The 27,847-nt window shown below is 48.7% G+C and overlaps 1 protein-coding gene and 1 non-coding gene across 2 annotated transcripts in view; both read right to left on the bottom strand.

Moving 5' to 3' along the window:
• The window catches only part of LOC119930374 (protein AHNAK2-like), an 83,600-nt gene extending 81,885 nt beyond the window's left edge, over window positions 1-1,715 (bottom strand). The window contains exon 1 of the mRNA XM_038748711.1: window positions 1,660-1,715. Coding sequence (XP_038604639.1) covers window positions 1,660-1,714 — 55 coding nt within the window. The 5' untranslated portion in view covers window position 1,715. The remainder of the gene's footprint in view (window positions 1-1,659) is intronic.
• A 5,774-nt stretch (window positions 1,716-7,489) lies between these two features.
• Window positions 7,490-7,627, bottom strand: LOC119934773. The gene has a single exon (XR_005453009.1). It is a non-coding gene; the product is annotated as a small nucleolar RNA SNORA7 (small nucleolar RNA).
• Window positions 7,628-27,847: the final 20,220 nt, after the last annotated feature.

Raw genomic sequence — 27,847 nt, 5'->3', positions numbered from 1 at the left:
GTGGGCTCGCAGAATCCGCACTTGCTGCTCCCTAAGACTCCCCTTCTAGGAAAGATGTTGGGAAAAAGCAGATGGGGTGACCCGGGACCCTCGAATCCGTGCAGAACAGGAATTCTGCAGGAGCTGGAGCCTGCTAGCCACGCCCTCGCCAATTTGGGGGGCTCTACTTGTCGGGGAGGGCGACCCCCTTGCCCTCGCCCACGCATCCCTCCTCTCTGCCCACCCATTCTCTCGGCCCTGGCTGCGGGAGGCACTGGTCCGCTGTGGGACTTTGGGCAAGCCACTTCAATCAATCAATCAATCAATCGTATTTATTGAGCGCTTACTGTGTGCAGAGCACTGTACTAAGCGCTTGGGAAGTACAAGTTGGCGTCATATAGAGACAGTCCCTACTCATCAGTGGGCTCACTTCACTTCTCTGAACCTCAGTTCCCTCATCTGTCAAATAGGGATGAAGACTGCGAGCCCCACGTAGGATAACCTGATTGCTCTGCATCTACCCCAACGCTTAGAACAGTGCTTGACACACAGTAACAGCTTAAACACTATGAAGAACAGTGCTTGGCACATAGTAAGCTCTTAAAAATGCCAACAGGAACAGTGCTTGGCACATAGTAAGGGTTTAACAAATACTATGAAGAACAGTGCTTGGCACATAGTAAGGGCTTAGCAAATACCATCAAGCACAGTGCTTGGCACACAGTAAGGGCTTTAACTAATACCATCAAGAACAGTGCTTGGCACACAGTAAGCGCTTAAAAAATACCAACAGGAACAGTGCTTGGCACATAGTAAGGGCTTAACAAATACCATCAAGAAGAGTGCTTGGCACACAGTAAGGGCTTTAACTAATACCATCAAGAACAGTGCTTTGCACATAGTAAGGGCTTAACAAATAGTATCAAGCACAATGCTTGGCACATAGTGAGGGCTTAACAAATACTATGAAGAGCAGCGCTTAACAAATACTATGAAGAACAGTGCTTGGCACATAGTAAGGGCTTTACAAATACCATCAAGAACAGTGCTTGGCATACAGTAAGGGCTTTCACTAATACCATCAAGAACAGTGCTTGGCGCATAGTAAGGGCTTTAACTAATACCATCAAGAACAGTGCTTTGCACATAGTAAGGGCTTAACAAATAGTATCAAGCGCAGTGCTTGGCACATAGTAAGGGCTTAACAAATACTATGAAGAACAGTGCTTGGCACATAGTAAGCACTTAAAAATAGCAACAGGAACAGTGCTTGGGACATAGTAAGGGCTTAACAAATACTATGAAGAGCAGCGCTTAACAAATACTATGAAGGACAGTGCTTGGCACATAGTAAGGGCTTAACAAATACCATCAAGCACAGTGCTTGGCACATAGTAAGGGCTTAACAAATATTATCAAGAACAGCGCTTAACAAATACCATCAAGAGCAGTGCTTGGCACATAGTAAGCGCTTAACAAATACCATTATTATTGTTATTATTATTATTATAATTATCAATAAAGGGGTGGAGGGACACCTGTCTCGGTTCGGCTGGGCCCGGTTGGCCCCGACTCCCGCATCCCGGGGAGGGGGAGAAGAGCCCCACCCTCCAACTGCAGGCTTCCCGGCTTTGGGAGGAAGGAGAGGAGAAAAGGATGAAAAGGATGGAGAGAGCGCACCGCTGTCTGGAGAGCCGGCCCAGTTGGGCAGAACCAGGTGGAAGCAGTCACACATCTCGAAGGCCGGCGGTGGGACTCGGGGTGGACTGTCCGGAGGCCGTCCGGGCCCGGGGGTGGGTCAGCCCGGGGCCCCCCGGCCCCGACGAATGACGACCACCCGCCCTGCCAGGACCGGACAGCAGCTCCTGCTGCTGCTTCCCCGGGCCTGCGGCCTCGCCCATTGGTTCCCCGGGCTGGAAAGGGGAGGGGGGGTCTCCAGGTGGCCTGCCCGGAGGGGAGGGGCTGCGAAGCCGGGAGGAGGGGTCGACCTGCCTCTCTTCCCCGCCCCCGATTGGCAGCTGTCCACTCGGCCGGGCCCACACTGGACCGAGACGGACAAGGACCGGGTGGGGCACCGAGGGCTCAGGTGAGATGGAGGCTGGGGGGACGGGGGGGTGTGCCTGGACCAGGACCTGAGTCATACCCCCACCCACAAAAAAGATGGAAAACCTCCCTCTTTCATACCATCCCCCCACCAAAGCTGGAAAACATTCATCTTTCATTACCCCCACCCCCCACCCTGCCCTGCCGCCCAAAGCTGGAAAATCTCCCTTTTTCATACCCCATCAAAAAGCTGGAAAACCTCCCTCTTTCATACCGACCCACCCAAAAAGGTAGAAAACCTCCCTCTTTCATACCCCCCAAAAGCTGGAAAATCTCCCTCTTTCATACCCCCCCCCAAAAAAGCTGGAGAACCTCTCTCATAACCCCCCCAAAATCTGGAAAACCTCCTTTTTTCATACCCCCCCCTAAAGCTGGAAAAGCTTCCTCTTTCCTACCCCCCAAAAAAGCTGGAAAACTTCTTTCTTTCATAACCCCTCAAAAAGCTGGAAAACTTCGCTCTTTCATAACCCCTCAGAAAGCTGGAAAACCTCCCTTTTTCATACCACCCCCTAATGATAGAAAACCTCTCTGTTTCATGCCCACCCCCCAAAAAAAAGGTGGAAAATCTCCCTCTTTCATACCCCATTAAAATGATGCCAAATCTCCCTCTTTCATACCACCCCCTAAAGCTGGAAAACCTCCTTCTTTCATACCCCCCACAAAAAGCTGGAAAACCTCCCTCTTTCATACCACCCCCTAAAGCTGAAAAACCTCCCTCTTTCATACCCTACCCCCTCAAAAAGATAGAAAACCTCCCTCTTTCATACCACACCCCCCAAAGCTGGAAAACTTCCCTCTTTCATCCCCCCACCACGCCAAAAAAGCTGGAAATCCTCCCTCCAGCAGGAAACCCCCCTCATAACGACCAGCCACCCTCACGCAGACTCAATGTCCCAACCCGTTTGGGCGGACTCCTAGACATCGATTTCACTGAGATCTAATAGAGGACACTGCAAAGACCGAGTTTTCCCAGCTGGCTCTAAAGCAGTTATGGCATTCAGAGCCAAAGCAGGGATCTGGGGAATTCGGGCCCAGAGACCGTGCGGGAGGAAAAGTGAGGGAAGAGAGTGAGACCAAATTCCCAGATCTAGGTCCATAGAGGTCCAATGTCCCACTCACAGTATAGATAAGGTCATACACCTGTGCCCAAGTCCTGCATCTGGCCTGGGACACCCTCCCTCGTCAAATCCACCAGACAACGACTCTTCCCTGCTTCAAAGCCTTAACGAAGGCACATCTCCTCCAAGAGGCCTTCCCAGACTAAGCCCCACTTTTTCTCATCTCCCACTCGCTTCTGCATCACTCCGACTTGCTCCGTTTGCTCTTCCTTCCCTCCTCGCCCCACAGCACTTATTATAATAATAATAACGGTATTTGTTAAGCTCTTACTATGTGCCAAGCACTGTTCTAAGTGCTGAGGTAGATACAAGGTAATCAGGTTGTCCCACGTGGGGCTCACAGTCTAAATCCCCATTTTACAGATGAGGTACTGAGGCCCAGAGAAGTGAAGTCATTTGACCAAGGTCACACAGCAGGCAAGTGCAGGTATCAGGATTAGAATCCATGACCTTTGACTCCCAAACCCATGCTGTTACCACTAGGCCATGCTTATGTCCATTATCTATAATTTTATTTATTTATATTGATGTCTATCTCACCCCCACAGACTGTGAGCTCGTTGTGGGCAGGGACTGTCACTCTTTATTGCTGTACTGTACTTTCCCAAGCACTTAGTAGTGTGCTCTGCACACGGTAAGTGCTCAATAAAGATGATTGGATAAATGAATGAATGAGAAACAAAAGGAATTTGGGGGTCCAGTGCTGAAAGCCACCAAGCTCTATGGCTTCTCTCCCTCTCCAGCCCCTAGTGCTTTGAAGAGAGCGTGTGTGTGTCCCCATCCCACCTGTCCCATCAAACCATAAACACCCCAAGAGCAAGAACTGTATCCCCTCCTTCCTCTTCTTCTCTCCCAGCAGCCAGCACAATGTGTGCATGTGGCGGTGGAAGGCTCTGCCCCCATTAAACTGCCACCCCCTTCCCCGGAGACTGGATCGCATCTTCTCTGCTCCTCCCCCGAACAGCTGATTCAGGGATCCGCACCCAAAACCCTCAGGACAGATGGTTGAGTGAAGGACTTGGTTGTGGGCTGAGTGGTCCATTGACATCAGGCCCAGGTTGGTCGCTCTCTGACAAGGGGTCGAAGGGTGGGGGTGTAGAGATTAGTCAACATCCTAGAAGCTCAAGGTGCTTCTAATCTTCAAGGTGTGTTCTAATCTGTAAAATGGGATTTGATCTCCAACCCCCTCCCCCGTCCCCCCTAAGAGGCCAGCAGGCAGTGATGACATAGCAAGTTTGGCACTTAGGCCCTTATGGGCTTCTTGTTGTTATTCTCTCCCAGACATAACAATAAAAAATAATAATAATGGCATTTGTTAAGAGTTTACCACGTGCCAGGCACTGTACTAAACTCTGGGGTGGGTAGAAGCAAATCGGGTTGAACACAGACCCTGCCCCACGTGGGGCTCACAATCTTAATCCCCATTTTACAGATGAGGGTACCGAGGCACAGAGAAGTGAGAAGTGAAGTGACTGCCCAAGGTCACACAGCAGACAGTTGGTGGAGCCGGGAATAGAACCTTCCCACTTCCAGGCCCGTGTTATGCCACGCTGCTTCTCTATCTACCCATCTGATTGCTGAAAAACTGCAGGTCTCCTCGCCACCCATCCTTTCTTCACTCCCTCTTCCCTAGTCCACACTCTAATCTCCACCCAAACTTGCTTTTTTTAAAAATCGTATTTTCAATCTTATTTATTGAGCGCTTACTGTGTGCACTTACTGTACCTCACTCCTGACTCTCCCATCTCCAGCTCCTTCGCTCATGCTGTCCTCCCTGTCTGCGACTCTCTTTCTCCCCCAAATCTATCAGCCCTCAGCTCTCCCCATCTTTAAAGCTGTTCCGAGATCACATCTCCTCCAGGAAGCCTTCCCAGATGACTTCACAGCATCCCTACCCAACACCCACCCTTAGGAATTGTACATATTGCTCCTACCATCAGCATTTGTGTATATGTGAATATTATTTATGTAATCGTTTCATTTGTAGAGTTTCAGTTATTCAGCTCCTACATTCTGATTTTTAATGTGTCTTTTGCTATATTATACTCTCCCGGGTGCTTAGTAGAGTGCTCTGCACACAGTAAGCACTCAGTAAATATGGTTGAATGAATATGATATTTGTTAAGCACTTACCGCGTGCCAGGCACATTTTACAGATGAGGCAACCGAGGCACAGAGAAGTAAAGTGATTTGCCCAAGGTCACATAGCAGACAAGGGGCTGAGCTGGGATTAGAATCCATGACCTTCTGATTTCCAGACTCTATCCCATGCTCTAACCAATAGGCCATGCTGCTTCTCATGCATCTACTGCTCTCTGCTTTATTCACATTCTTCCTGTTGCTCTCACTAACCGCCGATAATTTTGTCTATCTCCCCCCATTAGACTACAAGCTCTTTAAGGGCAGGGAACATATATGTGGAACTCGCAGGTACTAAGTAAATACCACTGAGTGACAAGGATTGACTAGGTGAACTAAACCCTTTTTGGAGGCCTCAGCTACCCAGGAATCCCATCACTGTGATTTCTGTCAGCCTTTTTCATTTTCTCAAAAACAGAAAACTGCTTCATTGCTGGGAGTAAACAGAGTGGACCAGGGTTCAGTCCCAGGCCCCAGCTTCCAGTCCCCAACCCTCAGCCCCAACCTCCAGCCCCCAGCCCCCCAGCCCCAGAGCGCCGAACTTCAATCTTCAATGGGGCTCTGAATCATAGCCCCGAACGGGGGCCCTGAACTGGAGCCCTGAACTGAATCCCTGAACTGGAGCCCCAGACTGAGCCTTGGGCTTAAGATGTCAGTATAAACGACCCTTTGGCCTCCGGCTCTCGGGGTCCGGCGGGGAGGGGGAGGCTAGGAGCTGGGGTCCAGGGCTGCCCACCCAGCTGGATCTCAGGCTCTGCCACGCCTCTCCCTTCCCCGTACCACGGTGTTCCTCCGGCTGCCGCAGAGTGCCGGGAGCAGAGTGACTTCAGCTCCAGGAATAGTTCAGGGCTGCGGTCCAGGGACAACGCCCAAGAACCCCAGCGGGCGACCTGAAGCAGATCAGGGCCCCGAGAGAGGGCCCCGGGGAGGAGAGAGCGATGGAGATGCCACGCCACGGGAGAACCTGGGCCGGGAGTGGGTCGGTGTTGTCAGGGCTCTAATCCTCGCCGTGTGATCCTGCCCAAGTGGCTCACCCTCTCTGGGCCTCAGGCTCTTCGTCCGTAAAGTGGCCAAAGCCCAGCTGGCCCCTCTGTTCCTCAGGGCAGATGAAGGGTGAGTGAGGGCAAACGAGATCACAGACTCGCGTAGAAGCGCAGAGTCTGGTGAACCATAAGTAGCATTACTAATTGTCATATTTGTTAAATTGTAGTATTTGTTACTATGTGCCAAGCTCTGTATTAAAGCATGTTATAATGAGTGCTTGTTATTCCCAAAGATAATCACAGGTACTGAGCTTAACAAATGCCTCGTCTAGTTCATCAGTGACAGTGAAAAATCAAGGTGTTGGGAGGCTGGGGGGAGGAGCGGCGTTCCTTGTAATTAGCAAACAGGGAAGCTTTGAGTTGGGGAGGTATTGAGATAGGATTGGAAGTCATACACAGTTGTGCCAAGGAGAAGGGTACACAGGCAAATAAACCAGCTCTTTTGAGCGCCTACTTTGGGCAGAGTGCTGTACTAAGCTTTGGGGAGAGTACAATATAACAGAGTTGGTTAGACACATCCCCTGCCCACTGTGAGCTTACAGTCTAGAGGGTATGTACAGAAGTGTCGTGGGACTGATGGAGGGGTGACTAAAGAGAGGCAGCGTGGCTCAGTGGAAAGGGCACGGGCCTTGGCGTCAGAGGTCATGGATTCAAATCCCCGCTCCGCCAGTTGACAGCTGTGTGACTTTGGGCATGTCACTTCACTTCTTTGTGCCTCGGCTCCCTCATCTGTAAAATGGGGATTAAGACAGTGAGCCCCCCGTGGGACAACGTGATCACCTTGTAACCTCCCCAGCGCTTAGAACAGTGCTTTGCACATAGTAAGCGCTTAATAAATGCCATCATCATCATTATTATTATTATTAAGAACTGGGGCCTGGTCTTGTCTTATGCCGTTGAGTCGTCTCCGACCCATAGCGACGCCACGGACACATCTCTCCCAGAACGTCCCGCTCTCCGTCTGCAATCGTTCTGGTAATGGATCCATAGACTTTTCTTGGTCAGAGTATGGAGGTGCTTCACCATTCCCACCTTCCACACAGTAAACTTGAGTCTCCACCCTCAACTCTCTCCCCCACCTCTGCTGCCCAGCATAGGAGAGTGTTGACTTGAAGCAGATTGCCTTCCACTCGCTAGCCACTGGCCAAGCTAGGAATGGAATGGATATGCCTCTGTTTGACTCTCCTTCCCATAGTCAAGACTGGTAGAGGAATGGAAACTCTCCAGGTGCAACCCTAGGATGGACAATATATTTTGTTTTGTTGTCTGTCTCCCCCTTCTAGGCTGTGAGCCCGCTGTTGGGTAGGGACCGTCTCTATATGTTGCCAACTTGTACTTTCCAAGCGCTTAGTCCAGTGCTTTGCACACAGTAAGTGCTCAATAAATACAATTGAATGAATTGTATGAATGAATCATGAATGATTCATTCATTGATGAATGATGAATTCATTGATGAATGTATGAAGGATCATGAATGAATGAATGACAAGAACTGGGGTAGATACAATATAATCGGATTGGACCTAATCCCTGCCCCACATAGGGCTCATGGTCTTTATCCCCATTTTACAGAAGTGCTTGGCACATAGTAAGTGCTTAACAAATACCATAATTATTATCATTATTACAGGCCCGAGGTGGCACAGCAGTCAAGTGGTGAAGCCGGGATTAGAACCCAGGTCCTCTGACTCACAGGCTGAGCTCTATCCACTAGACCACGCTGCCTCCCCATGAAGACACCACCGCAGGCAAGCCGGGCTGGAATGGCACCTTTTCCCGGCTGAGGATTCTGTTGGGATCAGGCCGGTCCTGTGTTGTCAGGGAAGTCAAGGGCATTATCTGGGATGTGTCCCCGCATTGAGGTGGGTTGGCCTGGGCTGGACCAGTACTAAATTCCTGTCTCCTCAGCCCCCCAGCCCAGTGGGAGAGGGACACCCTAGCAGCTCCAACTCCTCTCTGCTTCAATCTCTCACCCCTTGGTCACACCCTCCCAACTGTCTGGCACTCTCTCCCTTCAAAGCTGCCAAACCACAGGTCTGTCCTGCTTCTCGCCTTCGTGAAATCCCACTTCCTCCAGGAGGCTTTCCGAGAGTGATCCCCATCGCCCCGGCCATGACACCAGCCTGACCACTCCTCATATTTCATTTATTTACTCCGCTCACTCGTTTTTTGCTTACCCCCCACTATTGTAAGCATAGTAGATGGAGCTTGGGCCTGGGAGTCTGAAGATCATGGTTTTCTAATCCCAGTTCTGCCACTTGTCTGCTGTGTGGCCTTGGAAAAGTCACTTCTTTATGCCTCAGTTGCCTCATCTGTGAAATGGGGATGAAGCCTTTGAGACCATGTGGGACAGTGCCCTGCTAAAGTGTTGTTTTCCCCCTAGACTGCTGACCCCAGGGATCAAATAGCATGGAAACAGGGAACAGGCATGGCTCAGTGGAAAGAGCCTGGGCTTTGGAGTCAGTGGTCATGGGTTCAAATCCCCCCTCCACCTGTTGTCTGCTGTGTGACTTTGGGCAAGTCACTTAACTTCTTTAGGCCTCAGTTACCTTATCTGTAAAATGGGGATTGACTGTGAGCCCTCCGTGGGACAACCGTGTCTACCCAGTGCTTAGAACAGTGCTTCGCACATAGTAAGCACTTAATAAATTCCATCATTATTATTATCAAAAGTGGAACTTCCGGAAGTTTCAGAATCTTTTCCTCAGAGTCTCCCAGCCAGGCTGGTCCAATCTGGGCTAAGGGGCCACTGGACGGGTGCTTTGGCAGAATGCCCTGGCTCTGGGATGGGTTGGCCCAGTGTGGGGGCTTGGTGACCACACCCAGGAGACCCAGACCACAGAGAAACCTTGCCCACCCCCAATCTTCTCCATAGGCCACACTGTTCTGCCTCCTGGCCCTCCCTACTGCCCTGCATGGAAAAGGAAAGAAAAATTCAGCTCCAAGAGGAAGACCCTTGGCCGACCCTTGGAAGACCCTTGGAAAAAGCAGCATGGCGTAGTGGGTAGAGCATGGATTAGAGAGTCAGAAGGACCTGGGTTCTAAACCCAGCTCCGCCACATGTCTGCTATGTGACCTGGAGCAAGGCATTTCCCTTCTCTGGGCCTCACTTACCTCATCTGTAAAATGGGGATTGAGACTGTGAGCCCTATGTGGGAAAGGAACTGTGTCCAACCCTCTTGTATCCCCCCCCCCCCACCCTGTAGCACTTAGTACAGCGCCTGGTGCATAGTAAGTGCTTAACAAATACCATCATTATTTTTATTATTATTATCATCCAGTGGCAGGATGGCAATGCTGAGAACAAGGACCTGAGGAAGAGGATCTGACAGGCTTAGAACCTGTCACGGAAATTGTTCGGAAAGAGCACGGGCTTTGGAGTCAGAGGTCATGGGTTCAAATCCCAGCTCCGCCACTTAGCTGTGTGATTTTGGGCTAGTCACTTCACTTCTCAGGGCCTCAGTTATCTCATCTGTAAAATGGGGATGAAGACTGTGAGTCCCCCGTGGGACCACCTGATCACCTTGTAACCTCCCCAGTGCTTAGAACAGTGCTTTGCACATAGTAAGTGCTTAATAAATGCCATCATTATTATTATTATTATTATTCTCTGGGCCTCAGGTATCTCATCTGTAAAATGGGGATGAAAACCGTGAGCCCCCCGTGGGACAACCTGATCAACTTGTAACCTCCCCAGCGCTTAGAACAGTGCTTTGCACATAGTAAGCACTTAACAAATGCCATGCTATTATTATTATTATCATTCCCAAGGGGACTGGCAGAGTGGGACAGAACCAGACAGAACTGCTGAGGTTGCCCTTCCGCTCTTCTCTGCATCAGTGCCTGGGATCTTTTGGACTTCCCTGTCATCCTGCTGGCAGGGGCCTTCCCAGGAGGCCTTCCCAGACTGAGCCCCCTCCTTCCTCTCTCCCTCCTCCCGCTCTCCATCCCCCCTGCCTTACCTCCTTCCCTTCCCCACAGCACCTGTATATATGTATATATGTTTTTATGTATTTATTACTCTATTTATTTTACTTGTACATATGCTATTTATTTTATTTTGTTAGTATGTTTTGTTTTGTTCTCTGTCTCCCCCTTCTAGACTGTGAGCCCACTGTTGGGTAGGGACCGCCTCTATATGTTGCCAACTTGTACTTCCCAAGCACTTAGTACAGTGCTCTGCACACAGTAAGCGCTCAATAGATACGATTGAATGAATGAATGAATGGCAGGGGTAGGACACAGGAGGAGGCTTTGGGCCCATGCTGGGCCACACTTCTGGCACCGGGAAACCAAGCTCCTATGTCTGTGTCTTGGATGGACCGGAGGTGAGAGCATGTGTGTGCGGTGGAGTGCATTCTCTGTACATGCTCTGAGCACCCTTGCCTGGGGTAAGGAGTCCTGGAAGCGGCAGCCCAAGCCCCAGCCCCACAGAAGGGGATGGGCCGACCTCTCATCCCCCGGAGCTGAGTGGATTCGCCTTGCGTCCTGGGAGCCCCAGGGCTGCCAATTCCAGGAATGGTTATTGACATTCTGCGCTCGCCCCCTGCAAATGGCTCATCATCCATCACCAGTTGCTCCTCTGCCGACTGCCGCAGCCACTCAACGTCGCGCCGCCCGCTCAGAGATCGGCCCATCTGCCTGTCTGGATGCCCCCCGCCCCTCGCCCCACAGAATGGCCTCAGTAGCTGGGCCTCACTGGAACTGGGGGACTGTACTGGGAGAGGGCGGGTTGGAGCTCTACGGCTGAGTGAGCAAATGCAACAACCTGAGATTCATTCATTCATTCAATCGTATTTATGGAGCGCTTACTGTGGGCAGAGCACTGGACTAAGCGCTTGGGAAGTACAAGTTGGCAACATATAGAGACGATCCCTACCCAACAGTGGGCTCACAGTCTAGAAATGGAGGGGGGGGAGTTTGTCCATAAACTGGACAAATAGCTGAGGCCTCTGTCTGTTGCTCCAGGGAGAGCCACCAGACTGCCTATTGAGTGCAGAGCACTGTACTGGTTACCTACTATGTACAGGCTACTGAAATAGGGGCAGACACAGAGACAGAGACAAAGATAGCCCTCCAGACCCTCTCCATGCGCTGTATATACAGCCAGGGCCCCTGTCTGTGGCTTTAGGAGAGCCACCGGACTGCCTATTGAGTGCAGAGCACTGTACTGGTTACCTACTGTGGGCAAACTACCGACCTGAGTGCGGACACAAAGTCAGAGACAGAGACAGCCAATCGTATTTATTGATTGCTTACTGTGAGCAGAGCAGTGTCCTTCCCCTCCCCACAGCACCTGTATATATGTTTGTACAGATATGTTACTCTATTTTACTTGTACATATTTACCATTCTATTTATTTTGTTAATGATGTGCATCTAGCTTTCTTTCTATTTATTTTGATGACTTGACACATGTCCACATGTTTTGTTTAGTTGTCTGTCTCCCCCTTCTAGACTGTGAGCCCGTTGTTGGGTGGGGACCATCTCTATATGTTGCCGACTTGTACTTCCCAAGCACTTAGTACAGTGCTCTGCACACAGTAAGCACTCAATAAATATGATTGAAAGAATGAATGAATTTATTACTCTATTTTACTTGTACAAATTTGCTATTCTATTTATTTTGTTAATGATGTGCATCTAGCTTTCTTTCTATTTACTTTGATGACTTGACACCTGTCCACATGTTTTGTTTTGTTCTCTGTCTCCCCCTTCTAGACTGTGAGCCCGTTGTTGAGTAGGGACCGTCTCTATTTGTTGCCGACTTGTACTTCTCAAGCGTTTAGTACAGTGCTCTGCACACAGTAGGCGCTCAATAAATACGATTGAATGAATGAATGAATTTATTACTTTATTTTACTTGTACGTATTTGCTATTCTATTTATTTTGTTAATGATGTGCATTTAGCTTTAATTCTATATGTTCTGACGACTTGACATCTGTCCACATGTTTGGTTTTGTTGTCTGTCTCCCCCTTCTAGACTGTGAGCCCGTTGTTGGGTAGGGACCATCTCTATATGTTGCCGACTTGTACTTCCCAAGCGCTTAGTACAGTGCTCTGCACACAGTAAATGCTCGATAAATACGATTGAATGAATGAATGATTGGGAGAGTACAGTATAACAGTGCAGCAGACACATTCCCTGCCCACAAGGAGTTTACTGTCTATAGAGGGAGATTGATATAAATAGATAAATTACAGAGAATAATTAGTCCTCCGGACTTCTCCGTGGACTGGTCATACAGATGGGGCCACTCTCAGCTGCTTCAAGGAGAGCCACTGGTCTGCGTTTTGAGCGCAGAGCGCTGTACTGGTTACCTACGATGTGCAGTCTGCTGAACTGGGTACTTATTGCATGCAGGGCACGTCACTGGGGGTCTACTATGTGCAGAGTGCTGAACCGTGTGAAGAGTACCGTAACGGGTGTCTTCTGAATAAGGAGCCCCGAACCGGATGTCTACTATGTGCTCTACTGGGTGTCTATGTCTGGAAAGTACTGTACTAGGCGCTCAATGTGTGGAAAATTTTCCTGGGTGCCAATTGTGTGCATTTACTGAGTGCAGAGCACTGAACTAGGCACTTGGGAGAGTATGATGGAGAAGCAGCGTGGCTCACTGGAAAGATCCCGGGCTTTGGAGTCAGAGTTCATGGGTTCAAATCCCAGATCTGCCAATTGTCAGCTGTGTGACTTTGGGCAAGTCATTTCACTTCTCCGGGCCTCAGTTCCCTCATCTGTAAAATGGGGATTAAGACTGTGAGCCCCCCATGGGACAACCTGATCACCTTGTAAACTCCCCAGCGCTTAGAACAGTGCTTTGCACATAGTAAGCGCTTAATGAAATGCCATCATCATTATTATTATTATGATATCACAGTTGGAAGGTGTGATCCCTGCTCACCACAGCTGGCCCTGGGACTAGGGACCCTACCTCTGAGGGAAAAGTTCCTGTTGGAGTCAATCAATCAGTGGTATTTATTGAGCACTTACTGTGTGCAGAACACTAAACTAACCCCCTGGGAGAGTACAGAGAAGCAGTGTGGCTCAGTTGAAAGAGCCCGGGCTTTGGAGTCAGAGGTCATGGGTTCAAATCCTAGCTCTGCCAATTATCAGCTGTGTGACTTTGGGCAAGTCACATAACTTCTCTGGGCCTCAGTTACCTCATCAGCAAAATGAGGATTAAGACTGTGAGCCCCCCGTGGGACAACCTGATCACCTTGTAACCTCCCCAGAGCTTAGAACAGGGCTTTGCACATAGTAAGTGTTTAATAAATGCCATTATTATTATTATTATTATTACAATTTAACAGAGTTGGTAGAGACATTGCGCACAATGAACTCACAATCTAGAGTTTTGAGAAGCAGCATGACCTATTGAATAGAACATTGGCCTGGGAGTCTGAAGGATCTGTATTCTAATCCTGCCTCTGTCACTTGTCTGCTGTGTGATGCTGGGCAAGTCCCTCCATTTCTGTATGCCTCAGTTACCTCATCTGTGAAATGGAGATTAAGACTGTGAGCCCAATGTGGGACAGGGACTGTGTCCAGCCTGATTAGCTCATATCCACCCCAGAACTTAGTACAGCAGCTGGCACATAGTAAGAGCTTACAAATAGTGAGTCAACCGTATTTATCGAACACTTACTGTGTGCAGAACACTACACTAGGTGCTTGGGAGACTGCAATATAACAACAAACAGACACATTCCCTGCCCATAACGAGCTTACAGTCAATCATATACATAAACTGCAGGTGTGTACATGAGCCACGAAAAGCAGCGTGGCTCAGTGGAAAGAGCATGGGCTTCGGAGTCAGAGGTCATGGGTTCAAATCCCAGCTCTGCCACTTCATCATCATCAATCGTATTTATTGAGCACTTACTATGTGCAGAGCACTGTACTAAGCACTTGGGAAGTACAAATTGGCAACATATAGAGACAGTCCCTACCCAACAGTGGGCTCACAGTCTAAAAGGGGGAGACAGAGAACAAAACCAAACATACTAACAAAATAAAATAAATAGAATAGATATGTACAAGTAGAATAAATAAATAAATAAATAAATAGAGTAATAAAAATGTACAAACATATATACATATATACAGGTGCTGTGGGGAAGGGAAGGAGGTAAGATGGGGGATGGAGAGGGGGACGAGGGGGAGAGGAAGGAAGGGGCTCAGTCTTGTCAGCTGTGTGATTTTGGGCAAGTCACTTCTCTGGACCTCAGTTACCTCATCTGAAAAATGGGGATTAAGACTGTGAGTCCCCTGTGGGACAACCTTGTAACTTCCCCAGTGCTTAGAACAGTGCTTGGCACATAGTAAGCACTTAATAAATGCCATCATCATTATTATCATTATTATAAGAAAAAGAAAAACCCAAACAGACCCTTCCCTTTCCCTCCCTCCCTGCAGAGAGGCAACCAATCCTCATATCCAGGCCAAGCGGCCTGCCCTCCTGCCTCCCCCTTGCGATTGTCCCATCTTCATTCTCCCTCCCCAGAGCATCTGCAGGAGCTGAGGATTCAGGGCGAGGCAGAGGATGAGTCAGTCAGACCCATCCCAGATGGGGGGCCAGCCCCAAATGCCCATTCCTCTCCATCCCCTTCCCCCGAGGAATGTCGTTGGCTGGACTGGCCAGTCCCGCCGGCCAGCAGAAGGCCTTGGTGACAGACCCTGAGGACCACCTGCCTCCCCCAGGCAGGGATCTTGGGCAGACTGACTTCAGCATAATGCAGACACCAAAACACTCCCAGATATTGCAGGGCTTCCTGGAAGCCGTCAATTATTTATAGTGCCCGACCGATGGGTCGCCGCCAAGCGGGGCTGGGGGCAGAGCTGCGGACCCACTGCGGCTCCGTGTCAGCGCGGGATGGGGAGAGGGCGGGGAGCAAGGGTGGGAATGTGTGTTTGTGTGTTTGTGAGCGTATGCTGGTACGGGTGGCGCACGCCTATAATAATAATAATAATGATGGCATTTGTTAAGCACTTACTATTCATTCATTCATTCAATCATATTTATTGAGCGCTTACTGCGTGCAGAGCACTGTACTAAGCACTGGGGAAGTACAAGTTTGCAACATACTATGCTATGTGCAAAGCACTGTTCTAAGCGCTGGGGAGGATACAAGGTAATCAGGTGGTCCCACGGGGGGCTCACAGTCTTTACAGATGAGGTCACTGAGGCCCAGAGAAGTTAAGTGACTTGCCCAAAGTCACACAGCTGATCAGTGGCGGAGTCGGGATTAGAACCCATGACCTCTGACTCCCAAGCCCGGGCTCTTTCCATTGAGTCCCGCTGCTTCTCTGCCTATGTCTATAATAATAAACAAATAACGACGGTATGTGTTACGCGCTTACTATGTGCCAGGCACTGTTCTAAGCGCTGGGGGGGGGGGATACAAGGTAATCAGGTTGTCCCACGTGGGGCTCACAGTCTTCATCTCCATTTGACAGATGAGGGACCTGAGGCCCAGAGATGTTACGTGACTTGCCCAGAGTCACACAGCTGCTAAGTGGCGGAGCTAGGATTAGAACCCACGACTTCTGACTCTCAAGCCCGGGCTCTTTTCATTGAGCCACGCTGCTTCTCTATGCATGTGCAGACCCCCTTGTGGGTTTAAGGAAATGTGTGTGGGGAGGATGATGATGATGATGATGATGATGGTATTTATTAAGCACTTACTATGTGCAAAGCACTGTTCTAAGTGCTGGGGAGGTTACAGGGTAATCAGGTTGTCCCACGGGGGGCTCACAGTCTTCATCCCCATTCTAAAGATGAGGCCCAGAGAAGCAAAGTGACTTGCCCAAAGTCACACACTCACAAGTGGTGGAGCCGGGATTTGAACCCATGATGTCTGACTCCAAAGCCCGGGCTCTGGATGTGTGTATACGTGAGCAAATGAATGTTCACATGATCGTGTGTGCGTCTGTGCAGGTCTCAGCACATGGGGCGTGCAGAAGAGTGTATGTATGTGCAGGTGGGTCTGTAGCAGCATGTAGCTGAGAATTAGCCTGGCTTAGTGGAAAGAGCATGAGCTTGGGAGTCAGAGGACCTGAGTTCTAATTCCAGCCCCGCCACTCGTCTGCTGTGTAACCTTGGGCATGCCACTTCACTTCTCTGGGCCTTAGTTCCCTCATCTGTAAAATGGGTATTGAGACGGTGAGCCCCATGTGGGACAGGGACTATGTTCAACCCGATTTGCTTGTATCCACCCCAATGCTCAGTACAGTGCTTGGCACATAGTAAGTGCTTAACAAATACCATAGTTATTATCTCCCCTCCCAGCACTTATGTACAGTGGAAAAAGCCCGGACTTTGGAGTCAGAGGCCATGGGTTCAAATCCCGGCTCCACCAATTGTCAGCTGTGTGACTTTGGGCAAGTCACTCCACTTCTCTGGGCCTTAGTTCCCTCATCTGTAAAATGGGGATGAAGACTGTGAGCCCCCCGTGGGACAACCCGATCACCTTATGACCTCCCCGGCACTTAGAGCAGTGCTTTGCACATAGTAAGCACATAATAAATGCCATTATTATTATGTACATGTCTGTAATTTATTTATTTATATTAATGTCTGTCTCCTCCTCTAGACCATAAGCTCGGTGTGGACAGGGAATGTGTCTGTTTATTGTTAGATTGAACTCTCCCAAGTGCTTCGTTCAGCTCTGCACATGGTTAAGTGCTCGATAAATATGATTGACTGAGTAAATAGCCACTTATGAGAGAGAGAGAGAGATCACTGTGATTCCAGGCAGGCTTTCTCATCATCGTCATCATCATCATCATCATCATCATCATCATCATCTGCAGCTTTGACAGCCACAGGGTAGGATGATTTGCTGGAATCTTCTACACATTTTCAAGTAGGGTGAGTCCAAGCAGAATCTCCATGATCTGACCCACCATCTCCAGACCGTCTCATTGGCTTTGCCGCTTATCATTCCTTCCTTCCTTCCTTCCTTATCAACAAACAGTCTCCCTCTCTGTGGGCAAAAAAGATGCCAAAAAGCATCAATCTCGAATTAGCGATCAGCACTAGGTAACGAGGTAAGGAAATACCATCAGGAACCGGTCAGATGGAACGTGAATCAAGCCTGAAAACAATCAATCATTTGTGTTTATTAATTCATTCAATCGTATTTATTGAGCGCTTACTGTGTGCAGAGCACTGTACTAAGCTCTTGGGAAGTCCAAGTTGGCAACATAGAGAGACGGTCCCTACCCAACAGTGGGCTCACAGGCTAGAAGGGGGGCTCACACTTCCACTTGGGGCTCACCATCTTGTTCCCCATTTTACAAATTACAGTAATTGTTATTGTTACTTGTTAAGACAGGGAGCTACTTGTATTTATCCCAGCACTTGGTACAGTATCCGTCACAGAGTAAGCGCTTAACAAATGCCACTATTATTATTATTAGCTGAGTAACGCCACGCCGGCCAGGTCAGATGGCTAAGACCCTGACTTCCAGTCTCACACGGAGACAATCCATGGTTTCTCCCCCATGAGCTAACCTCTTCTCAACCACAGGGAATAAAGTCACGGGAGTTCGCCTATATATATGTATATCACCTGTATATATGTACGTATGTTTGTACATATTTATTACTCTATTTTATTTGTACATATTTATTCTATTTATTTTATTTTGTTAATATGACTTCCAGTCTCACACGGAGGCAATCCATGGTTTCTCCCCCATGAGCTAACCTCTTCTCTACCACAGGGAATGAAGTCACGGGAGTTCACCTGTATATATGTATATCACCTGTATATATGTATATTACCTGTATATATGTATGTTTGTACATATTTATTATTCTATTTTGTTTGTACTTATTTATTCTATTTATTTTATTTTGTTAATAAGACTTCCAGTCTCACACGGAGGCAATCCATGGTTTCTCCCCCATGAGCTAACCTCTTCTCTACCACAGGGAATGAAGTCACGGGAGTTCGCCTGTATATATGTATATCACCTGTATATATGTATATCACCTGTATATATGTATGTATGTTTGTACATATTTCTCTATTTTATTTGTACATATTTATTCTACTTATTTTATTTTGATAATATGACTTCCAGTCTCACACGGAGACAATCCATGGTTTCTCCCCCATGAGCTAACCTCTTCTCTACCACAGGGAATGAAGTCACGGGAGTCCACCTGTATATATGTATATCACCTGTATATATGTATATCACCTGTATATGTGTATGTATGTTTGTACATATTTATTACTCTATTTTATTTGTACATATTTATTCTATTTATTTTATTTCGTTAATATGACTTCCAGTCTCACACGGAGACAATCCATGGTTTCTCTCCCATGAGCTAACCTCTTCTCTACCACAGGGAATGATGTCACGGGAGTTCATCTGTATATATGTATATCACCTGTATATATGCATATCACCTGTATATGTGTATGTATGTTTGTACATATTTATTACTCTATTTTATCTGTACATATTTATTCCATTTATTTTATTTTGTTAATATGTTTTGTTTTGTTCTCTGTCTCCCCCTTCTAGGCTGTGAGCCCACTGTTGGGTAGGGACCGTCTCTCTATGTTGCCAACTTGGACTTCCCAAGCGCTTAGTACAGTGCTCTGCACACAGTAAGCGCTCAATAAATACGATTGATTGAATGAATGAATGAGTTTATGAGGTTATAAAGATTTTACTTTAGAAGTGGGGCGGGGCGGCTGGGTACACAGTGGAAGCTCTGGAACCGGTCTGACCCAGCAATGCTCATCAGGGAAGGGGCGTAATCAATCGATCAATCAGTTAATCATTAGGCACCTAGTATATAGCCTGCACACAGTAAATACTCGCTAGATACTCTTTTATGGTATGTGTGAAGCATTTACTATGGGCCAGGCACTGAGGTAGTTACAAGCTAATTCATTCAATCGCATTTATTGAACGCTTACTCTGTGCAGAGCACTGTACTAAACACTTGGGAGAGTCCAATACAACAGAAGTTGCAGACAGGCTCCTTGCCCATAACGGACTTACATTCTAGAGGGGGAGACAGACATTAATATGAATAAATAAATAATTTAGAAGATATAATTTAAAGATAGGCAGGGTAGTGGGGAGAGCACTGTCCTGGGAGTCAGAATCCTGGCTCCGCCACTTGCCTGCTGTGTGGCCTTGGGTAAGTCACTTTACTTCTCTGGGCCTCAGTTCCCTCATCTGTAAAATGGGGATTAGGATTGTGAGCCGCATATGGGACAGGGACTGTGTCCAACCTGATTAGCTTGTATCCACCTCGGTGTTTAGAAACAGCATCTGGCACATAGTATGTGCTTAATAAAAGCCATAAAAAAAGATAATTAACTTCTCCGTGCCTCAGTTGCCACATCTGTAAAATGAGTATTAAGGCTATGAGCACCATGTGGGAAAAGGACTGTGTCCAACCTGAGCCCGTTGTGGGCAGGGATTGTCTCTATTGCTGAATTGTACTTTCCAAGCGCTTAGTACGGTGCTCTGCATACAGTAAGCGCTCAATAAATACGATTGAATGAATTAGCTTGTATCTACCTCAGTACCTGGCCCACAATAAATGCTTCACACATACCATAAAAGAGTATATAGCGAGTATTTATTGTGTGCAGGCTATATACTAGGTGCCTACTGCAGCGTGGCTCAGCGGAAAGAGCCCGGGCTTTGGAATCAGAGGTCATGGGTTCAAATCCCAGCTCCACCAAGTGTCAGCTGTGTGACTTTGGGCAAGTCACCTCACTTCTCTGAGCCTCAGTTACTTCATCTGTAAAATGGGGGATTAAGACTGTGAGCCCCCTGTGGGACAACCTGGTCACCTGGAAACCTCCCCAGTGCTTTGCACATAGTAAGCGCTTAATAAATGCTATTATTATTATTATTATTATTATTACTGTGAGCAGACCACTGGTCGGGACATCTCATGGGTTCAGACCACTGTACTGGGATCCTACTGTGTGAAGAGCACTGTACTAGACAACTACTGTGTGCAGAGCACTCTACTGGATACCTGCTGAAAGCAGACTGGTTACCTAACATGTGCAGAGTGCTGAACTGGACACCTACTGTTTTCAGACCACTATACTGGATACCTAGTATGTGCAGAACACTGTACTGGCAGTCTGTGTGCAGACCACTGGACTGGATACCTAGTCTGTGCAGACTACTGTATTGGGAGCCTATTATGAGCAGACTACTGTACCGGACACCTGGTGCTTGAGAAACACCGTACTGGGAACCTACTGGTTGCAGAGCACTGTATTGGACACCCGCTGCATGCAGCCCAAGGTACTGAATACCTAATGCGTGTAGAACCCTATGCTGGGCACCTACTATTCATTCAATCGTATTTATTTCATTCAATCGTATTTGTTGTCAGCTGTGTGACTTTGGGCAAGTCACCTCACTTCTCTGAGCCTCAGTTACTTCATCTGTAAAATGGGGGATTAAGACTGTAAGCCCCCCAGGGGGACAACCTGGTCACCTGGAAACCTCCCTAGTGCTTTGCACATAGTAAGCGCTTAATAAACGCTATTATTATTATTATTATTACTGTGAGAGCGCTTACTGTGTGCAGAGCACTGTACTAAGCGCTTAGGTCGTTACTGTTAATAAGGTAAGATAATAATGGTACTTGTTAAATGCTTACTGTGTGCCAAGCACTGTTCTAAGCCCTGGGATAGAAACAAGTTAATCAGGTTGGCTACAGTCCCTGAACCACATGGGACTCACACTCTTAATCCCCATTTTACAGATGAGGAAACTGAGGCCCAGAGAAGCGAAGCGACTTGCTTAAGGTCCACGGCGGAGTCGGAATTAGAACCCAGATCTTTCTGACTCCCAGTCCCGGGCTCTAGCCATTAAATCACGCTGCTTCTCAGCGATGAGCAGCGTTGAGACACAAATCCTTCTCTGCCCCTCTGTAGGGCCTTAGCCAAGTCGTGGGCCTTCTCGGGACCTGTTTCCCCGTCTGTTGGGTGGGCAGGATAATCCCCATCCCTCCTGGCATCCCAGGAATGAGAAGAGGCCACGGCAGATGTGGCTGTCTGGAAGAAAGCTGCAACATGTGTGGTTTAGCGGAAAGAGCGTGGGCTTGGGAGTCAGAGGATGTGGGTTCTAATCCCACCACTTAGCTGTGTGACCTAGGGCAAGCCACTTAACTTCTCTGGACCTCAGTTACCTCATCTGTATAATGGGGATTAAGACTGTGAGCCCCATGTGGGACAACCTGATTACCTTGTATCTACCCCACTGCTTAGAACAGTGCTCGGCACGTAGTAAACGCTGAACAAATACCATCATTATGATCACCTCCCTTCTGTCCTTCTCCAGCCCAGCCCGCACCCTCCGCTCCTCTGCCACCGCTAACCTCCTCACTGGGCCTCGTTCTCGCCTGTCCCGCCGTCGACCCCTGGCCCACGTCCTCCCCCGGGCCTGAAATGCCCTCCCTCCGCACATCCATCAAGCTAGCTCTCTTCCTCCCCTCAAAGCCCTACTGAGAGCTCACCTCCTCCAAGAGGCCTTCCCAGATTGAGCCCCCTTTTTCATCTCCTCCTCCCCCTCCCCACAGCGCCTGTATATATGTTTGAACAGATTTATTACTCTATTTATTTTACTTGTACATATTTACTATTCTATTTATTTTGTTAATGATGTGCATTTAGCTTTAATTCTATTTATTCTGACGACTTGACACCCGTCCACGTGTTTTGTTTTGTTGTCTGTCTCCCCCTTCTAGACTGGGAGCCCGTTGTTGGGTAGGGACCGTCCCTATATGTCGCCAACTTGTGCTTCCCAAGCGCTTAGTACAGTGCTCTGCACACAATAAGCGCTCAATAAATACGATTGAATGAATTAATATCAGCGTGGCTCAGTGGATAGAGCACAGGCTTTGGAGTCAGAGTTCATGGGTTCAAATCCCGGCTCCACCAATTGTCAGCTGTGTGACTTCAGGCAAGTCACTTCACTTCTCTGGGCCTCAGTTACCTCATCTGTAAAATGGGGATGAAGACTGTGAGCCCCCCGTGGGACAACCTGATAAGCTTGGAACCTCTCCAGCACTTAGAACAGTGCTTTGCACATAGTAAGCACTTAATAAATGCTATTATTATTATTATTATTATTATTATTAACGGAGGCCTGAAGCTCCTGTAGGCAGAGCAGGGGAGCTGCAGATGCAGTCGGCCAGCCCTGTGGAGGTGCGGGGGAGGCGGGCGGCTCCAAGGAATCTGGCCGCGTCAGCCTGACTCTCCCACGGCATGGGCGGCTCCAGAATGGGGCAGAGCCAGCTCTCACAGATCCTGCTCCGGAGACTCATTGTGTTTGGGATGGGAATTCAGAGCAGTACAAATATCCAACATCCTGCCCCATGGGACCCCATCCCCTGAGTGATACTCTTCCAGCTCCACCCCATCTGGTCAGCCCAAGAGACTGGCCAGTCCAGGATGCTGCCTCTGACTGGGACAACAAGGCACCTGGAGGAAATCGGTGCTGTTGCCCTTCTGGACTTCCCAAGCGCTTAGTACAGTGCTCTGCACACAGTAAGCACTCAATAAATACGATTGAGTGAATGAATGAATGGACACCAACACTCATCGTTCATTCATTGAATCGTGCACAAAGTAAGAATTTAATAAACACCACTGATTGATTGGGGCAGATCAGTATCCCCAAAAGACTCTAGACTCGACTCTCCTTGGGATCTGAGAAGGGAAGGGGGAGTCCTGTTGTCCCTCCTTATATCTGACAGACAACTACTCTCCCCCCATTCAAAGCCTTATTGAAGGCCATCTCCTCCAAGGGGCCTTCCCTGACTAAGCCCTCCTCTCCTCTTCTCCCATTCCCTTCTGCGTGGCCCTGACTTGCTCCTTTTATTCATCCCCTCTCCCAGCCCCACAGCCCTTATGTACATATCTGTAATTTATTTATATTAACGCCTGCCTCCCCCTCTAAACTGTAAGCTCGTTGTGGGCAGGGAATGTGATTGTTATATTGTTCAGTTGTACTCTCCCAAGAGCTTAGTACTATGGCGGTAATCACTCAACAAATGTGACAGTGACTGCCTGGGGGGGTGATTCCCTGCTGTCTTGGGAGGGGAAAAGGTGAGGGTGAGTCCCAGGAGGAAAAGGAGTTTGTATGATAGGAGCTGGGAGGGATTTTTGCATGTCCATTTGTTATGAATGCTGAGGCTTATTGTGGGGGCTATTCTAAGGAGGCTTCCTGGGGGAAGTGGTCTAGAACTCTCTTACACTCTGTGTCTTTGGGAATACAGCTATTTGTAAACTGGAGATGACCTAAGGGTAAAGAGATCAGTTTGTTGGGGACACCCACGCTCACCCAGGACCGTCTCCCAAAGCAAGGTGGTGGCCCTTGGTGATCGGAGCTCTTCTACCCGAGAGAGCTTGTTCCTGCCTCTTACAGTGGAGAAAGATTCCCCCAGCTCCAGTGGAGTTTGAGCCTGGCCACCCTCATCTTTACCTCAGTTACCTCATCGGTGAAATGGGGATTAAAACTGGGAGCCCCATGTGGAACAGGGACTGTGTCCAACCTGACTACCTTTTATCTACCCTCTCTGATCTCCCATCCTCCTGTCTCTCCCTGCTTTAGTCTATACTTCCCAGATTATCTCTGTACAGAAACGCTCTGGGCATGTCACTCCCCTCCTCAAAAATCTCCAGTGGCTGCCTGTCCACCTACGCATCAAGCAAAAACTCCTCACTCTCAGCTTCAAGGCCGTCCATCCCCTCACCCCCTCCTACCTCACCTCCCTTCTGTCCTTCTCCAACCCAGCCCGCACCCTCCGCTCCTGTGCCGCTCACTTCCTCACCGTGCCTCGTTTTCGCCAGCCCCGCCATCGACCCCCGGCCCACGCCCGTCCCCTGGCCTGGAATGCCCTCCCTCTGCACATAATAATAATATAATAATGATGGCATTTATTAAGCGCTTACTATGTGCAAAGCACTATTCTAAGCGCTGGGGAGGATACAAGGTAATCAGATTGTCCCACAGGGGGCTTACAGTCTTAGTCCCCATTTTACAGATGAGGTAACTGAGGTGCAGAGAAGTGAAGTGACTTGCCCAAAGTCACCCAGCTGACAAGTGGCGGAGCCGGGATTTGAACTCCGCACATCCGCCAAACTAGCTCTCTTCCTTCCTTCAAAGCCCTATTGAGAGCTCACCTCCTCCAGGAGGCCTTCCCACACTGAGCCCCCCTTTTCCTCTGCTCCTCCTCCCCTCCCCATCACCCCCACTCCCTCCTTCTGCTCTATCCCCTTCCCCTCCCCACAGCACTTGTGTATATTTGCACATATTTATTATTCTATTTATTTTATTAATGATGTGTATATATCACCCCAACTCCCTCCTTCTGCTCTATCTCCTTCCCCTCCCCTCAGCACTTGTGTATATTTGCACATATTTATTATTTAATGATGTGTAGATATTTATAATTCTATTTATTTTGATGCTAGTGATACCTGTCTACTTGTTTTGTTGTCTGTCTCCCCATTCTAGACTGTGAGCCTGTTGATGGGTAGGGATTGTCTCCGTTGCCGATTTGTACTTTCCAAGCGCTTAGTACAGTGCTTTTCATCCAGTAAGTGCTCAATACATTTGATCGAATGAATGAATCTATGCCAGCGCTTAGTTCACATAGGAAGTGATTAGCAAGTCCCACAATTATTGTTGTTGTTATCTTGACACCCTCCCCATCTGGGGCTGCCAGGGACCTTGTATCTCCAAGTCCCCCCTTACTGGGCCTCCCAGACTCATCCTGCTCTGGCCTCAGTTGCCTGATCCGCTCCTCGGCAGGTGGGTCACGGGTGTTCTGCTGATCGCACCCAGGATCCCGTCAAGCGATGGCATTTATTGAGCGCTTACTGGGTACAGAGCACTGTACTAAACACTTGAGAGAGTACAATCTAATATTCATTCATTCATTCAATCGTATTTATTGAGCACTTACTGTGTGCAGGGTAATGGTATTGACACCAGTCTACTTGTTTTGTTTTAATAATAATAATAATGATGGCATTAATTAAGCGCTTACTATATGCAAAGCTCTGTTCTAAGCTCTGGGGAGGTTACAAGGTGATCAGCTTGTCCCACGGGGGGGCTCACAGTCTTCATCCCCATTTTACGGATGAGGGAACTGAAGCCCAGAGAAATGAAGTGACTTGTCCAAAGTCACACAGCTGACAATTTGTGAGCCTGGATTTGAACCCATGACCTCTGACTCCAAAGACCGGGCTCTTTCCACTGAGCCACGCTGCTTCTCACTGTGATCCCGTTGTTGGGTGGGGACCGTCTCTATTTGTTGCCCATTTGTACTTCCCAAGCGCTTAGTACAGTGCTCTGCATACAGTAAGCGCTCAATAAATACGACTGAATGAATGAATGAATGAATGAATGCAGAGCACTGTACTAAGCGCTTGGAAAGTACAATTTGGCACGATAGAGACAATCCCTACCCAACAACGGGCTCACAGTCTAGAAGGGGAGACAGACAACAAAACAAAACAAGTAGCCAGGCATTGATAGCATCAAAATAGAGAAATAGAATTATAGAGATATACACATCATTAATAAAATAAATAGAATAATAAATATGAACAAATATACCCAAGTGCTGTGGGGAGGGGAAGGGGGTAGGACAGAAGGAGGGAGGGGAGGAGGAGAGGAAACACTAAACCCCAGCGTTTAGAACAGTGCTGGGCACATAGTAAGGGCTTAACAAATACCATTATTATTATTATTATTATTATTATCATTATTATTAGTAGTATTGTTCCCCTCCTCAGAGCCAGACCAGGCCCCTCCTCCCGCCTCGACCTGCCCCACTGGGGGCATGGATTCGTCTTAGTGGAAAGAGCCCGGGCTTGGGAGTCAGAGGTCATGGGTTCTAATCCCGCCTCCTCCACTGATCAGCTGTGTGACTTTGGGCAAGTCGCTTCACTTCTCTGGGCCTTGTTGACCTCCTCTGTAAAATGGGGACGAAGACTGTGAGCCCCACGTGGGACAACCTGATGACCCTGTATCTCCCCCAGCAGCTTCGAACAGTGCTTCTCACATACTAAGCGCTTCACAAATACCATTATTATTATTATTATTATTATTATTATTATTATTATTATTATTATTTTAGGAGAAGCAGCGTGGCTCAGTGGCAAGAGTCTGAGCTTGGGAGTCAGAGGTCGTGGGTTTGAATCCTGGCTCCGCCACTTGTCATCTTGGTGATTTTGGGCAAGTCACTTTACTTCTCTGGGCCTCGGTGACCTCATCTATAAAATGGGGATGAAGACTGTGAGCCCCACGTGGTTCAACCTGATGACCGTGTATCCCCCGCCCCCAGCGCTTAGAACAGTGCTTGGCACATAGTAAGTGCTTAACAAATGCCATTATTTAGGAGAAGCAGCATGGCTCAGTGAAAGGAGCATGGGCTTTGGAGTCAGAGGTCATGGCTTCAAATCCCTGCTCCGCCAACTGTCAGCTGGGTGACTTTGGGCGAGTCACTTCGCTTCTCTGGGCCTCAGTTACCTCGTCTGTAAATTGGGGATTAAGACTGTGAGCCCTCCGTGGGACAACCTGATCACCTTGTAACCTCCCCGGGGCTTAGGACAGTGCTTTGCACATAGTAAGCCCTTAATAAATGCCATTATTATTATTATTATTAAAACAAAACAAGTAGACTGGTGTCAATACCATTACCCTGCACACAGTAAGTGCTCAATAAATACGATTGAATGAATGAATATTAGATTGTACTCTCTCAAGTGTTTAGTACAGTGCTCTGTACCCAGTAAGCGCTTAACAAATACCATTATTATTATTATTATATATACATATATAGGTGGTGTCAGGGGGCGCGGCTCTGGATTGGTCGGGTCTCCGGGGAGCGTGGCTCTGGGAGGAGCGTGTCGTCAAGGGGCGTGGCTCTGGATTGGTCGGTTCGTCGGGGGCGTGGCTCTGGATTGGTCGGGTCGTCCGGGGGTGGGGCTCTGGTTGGTCGGGTCGTCGGGAGGCGTGGCTCTGGATTGGTCGGGACGTCGTGGGCGAGGCTCTGGATTGGGCAAATCGATGGGGCGTGGCTCTGGATTGGTGGTTTCGTCCGGGGGTATGGCTCTGGTTGGTCGGGTCGTCGGGAGGCGTGGCTCTGGATTGGTCTTGTCGTCGGGAGGAGTGGCTCTGGATTGGTCGGGTGTCGGGGGGAGTGGCTCTAGATTGGTCGGGTGTCGGGGGGGAGTGGCTCTGGATTGGTCGGGCCGTCAGGGGGCGTGGCTCTGGGAGGAGCCTGTCGTCAAGGGGCGTGCCTTTGGATTGGTCGGCTCGTCGGGGGCGTGGCTCTGTTTTGGTCGGCTCGTCGGGGGGCGTGGCTCTGGATTGGCCGGGTCGTCAGGGGGCGTGGCACTGGATTGGTCGTTTCATCGGGGGCGTGGCTCTGGATCGGTC

Source organism: Tachyglossus aculeatus, chromosome 1 (genome assembly GCF_015852505.1).
Source record: "Tachyglossus aculeatus isolate mTacAcu1 chromosome 1, mTacAcu1.pri, whole genome shotgun sequence".
NCBI lineage: Eukaryota > Metazoa > Chordata > Mammalia > Monotremata > Tachyglossidae > Tachyglossus > Tachyglossus aculeatus.
This window is presented reverse-complemented; position numbering and strand designations above follow the sequence as displayed.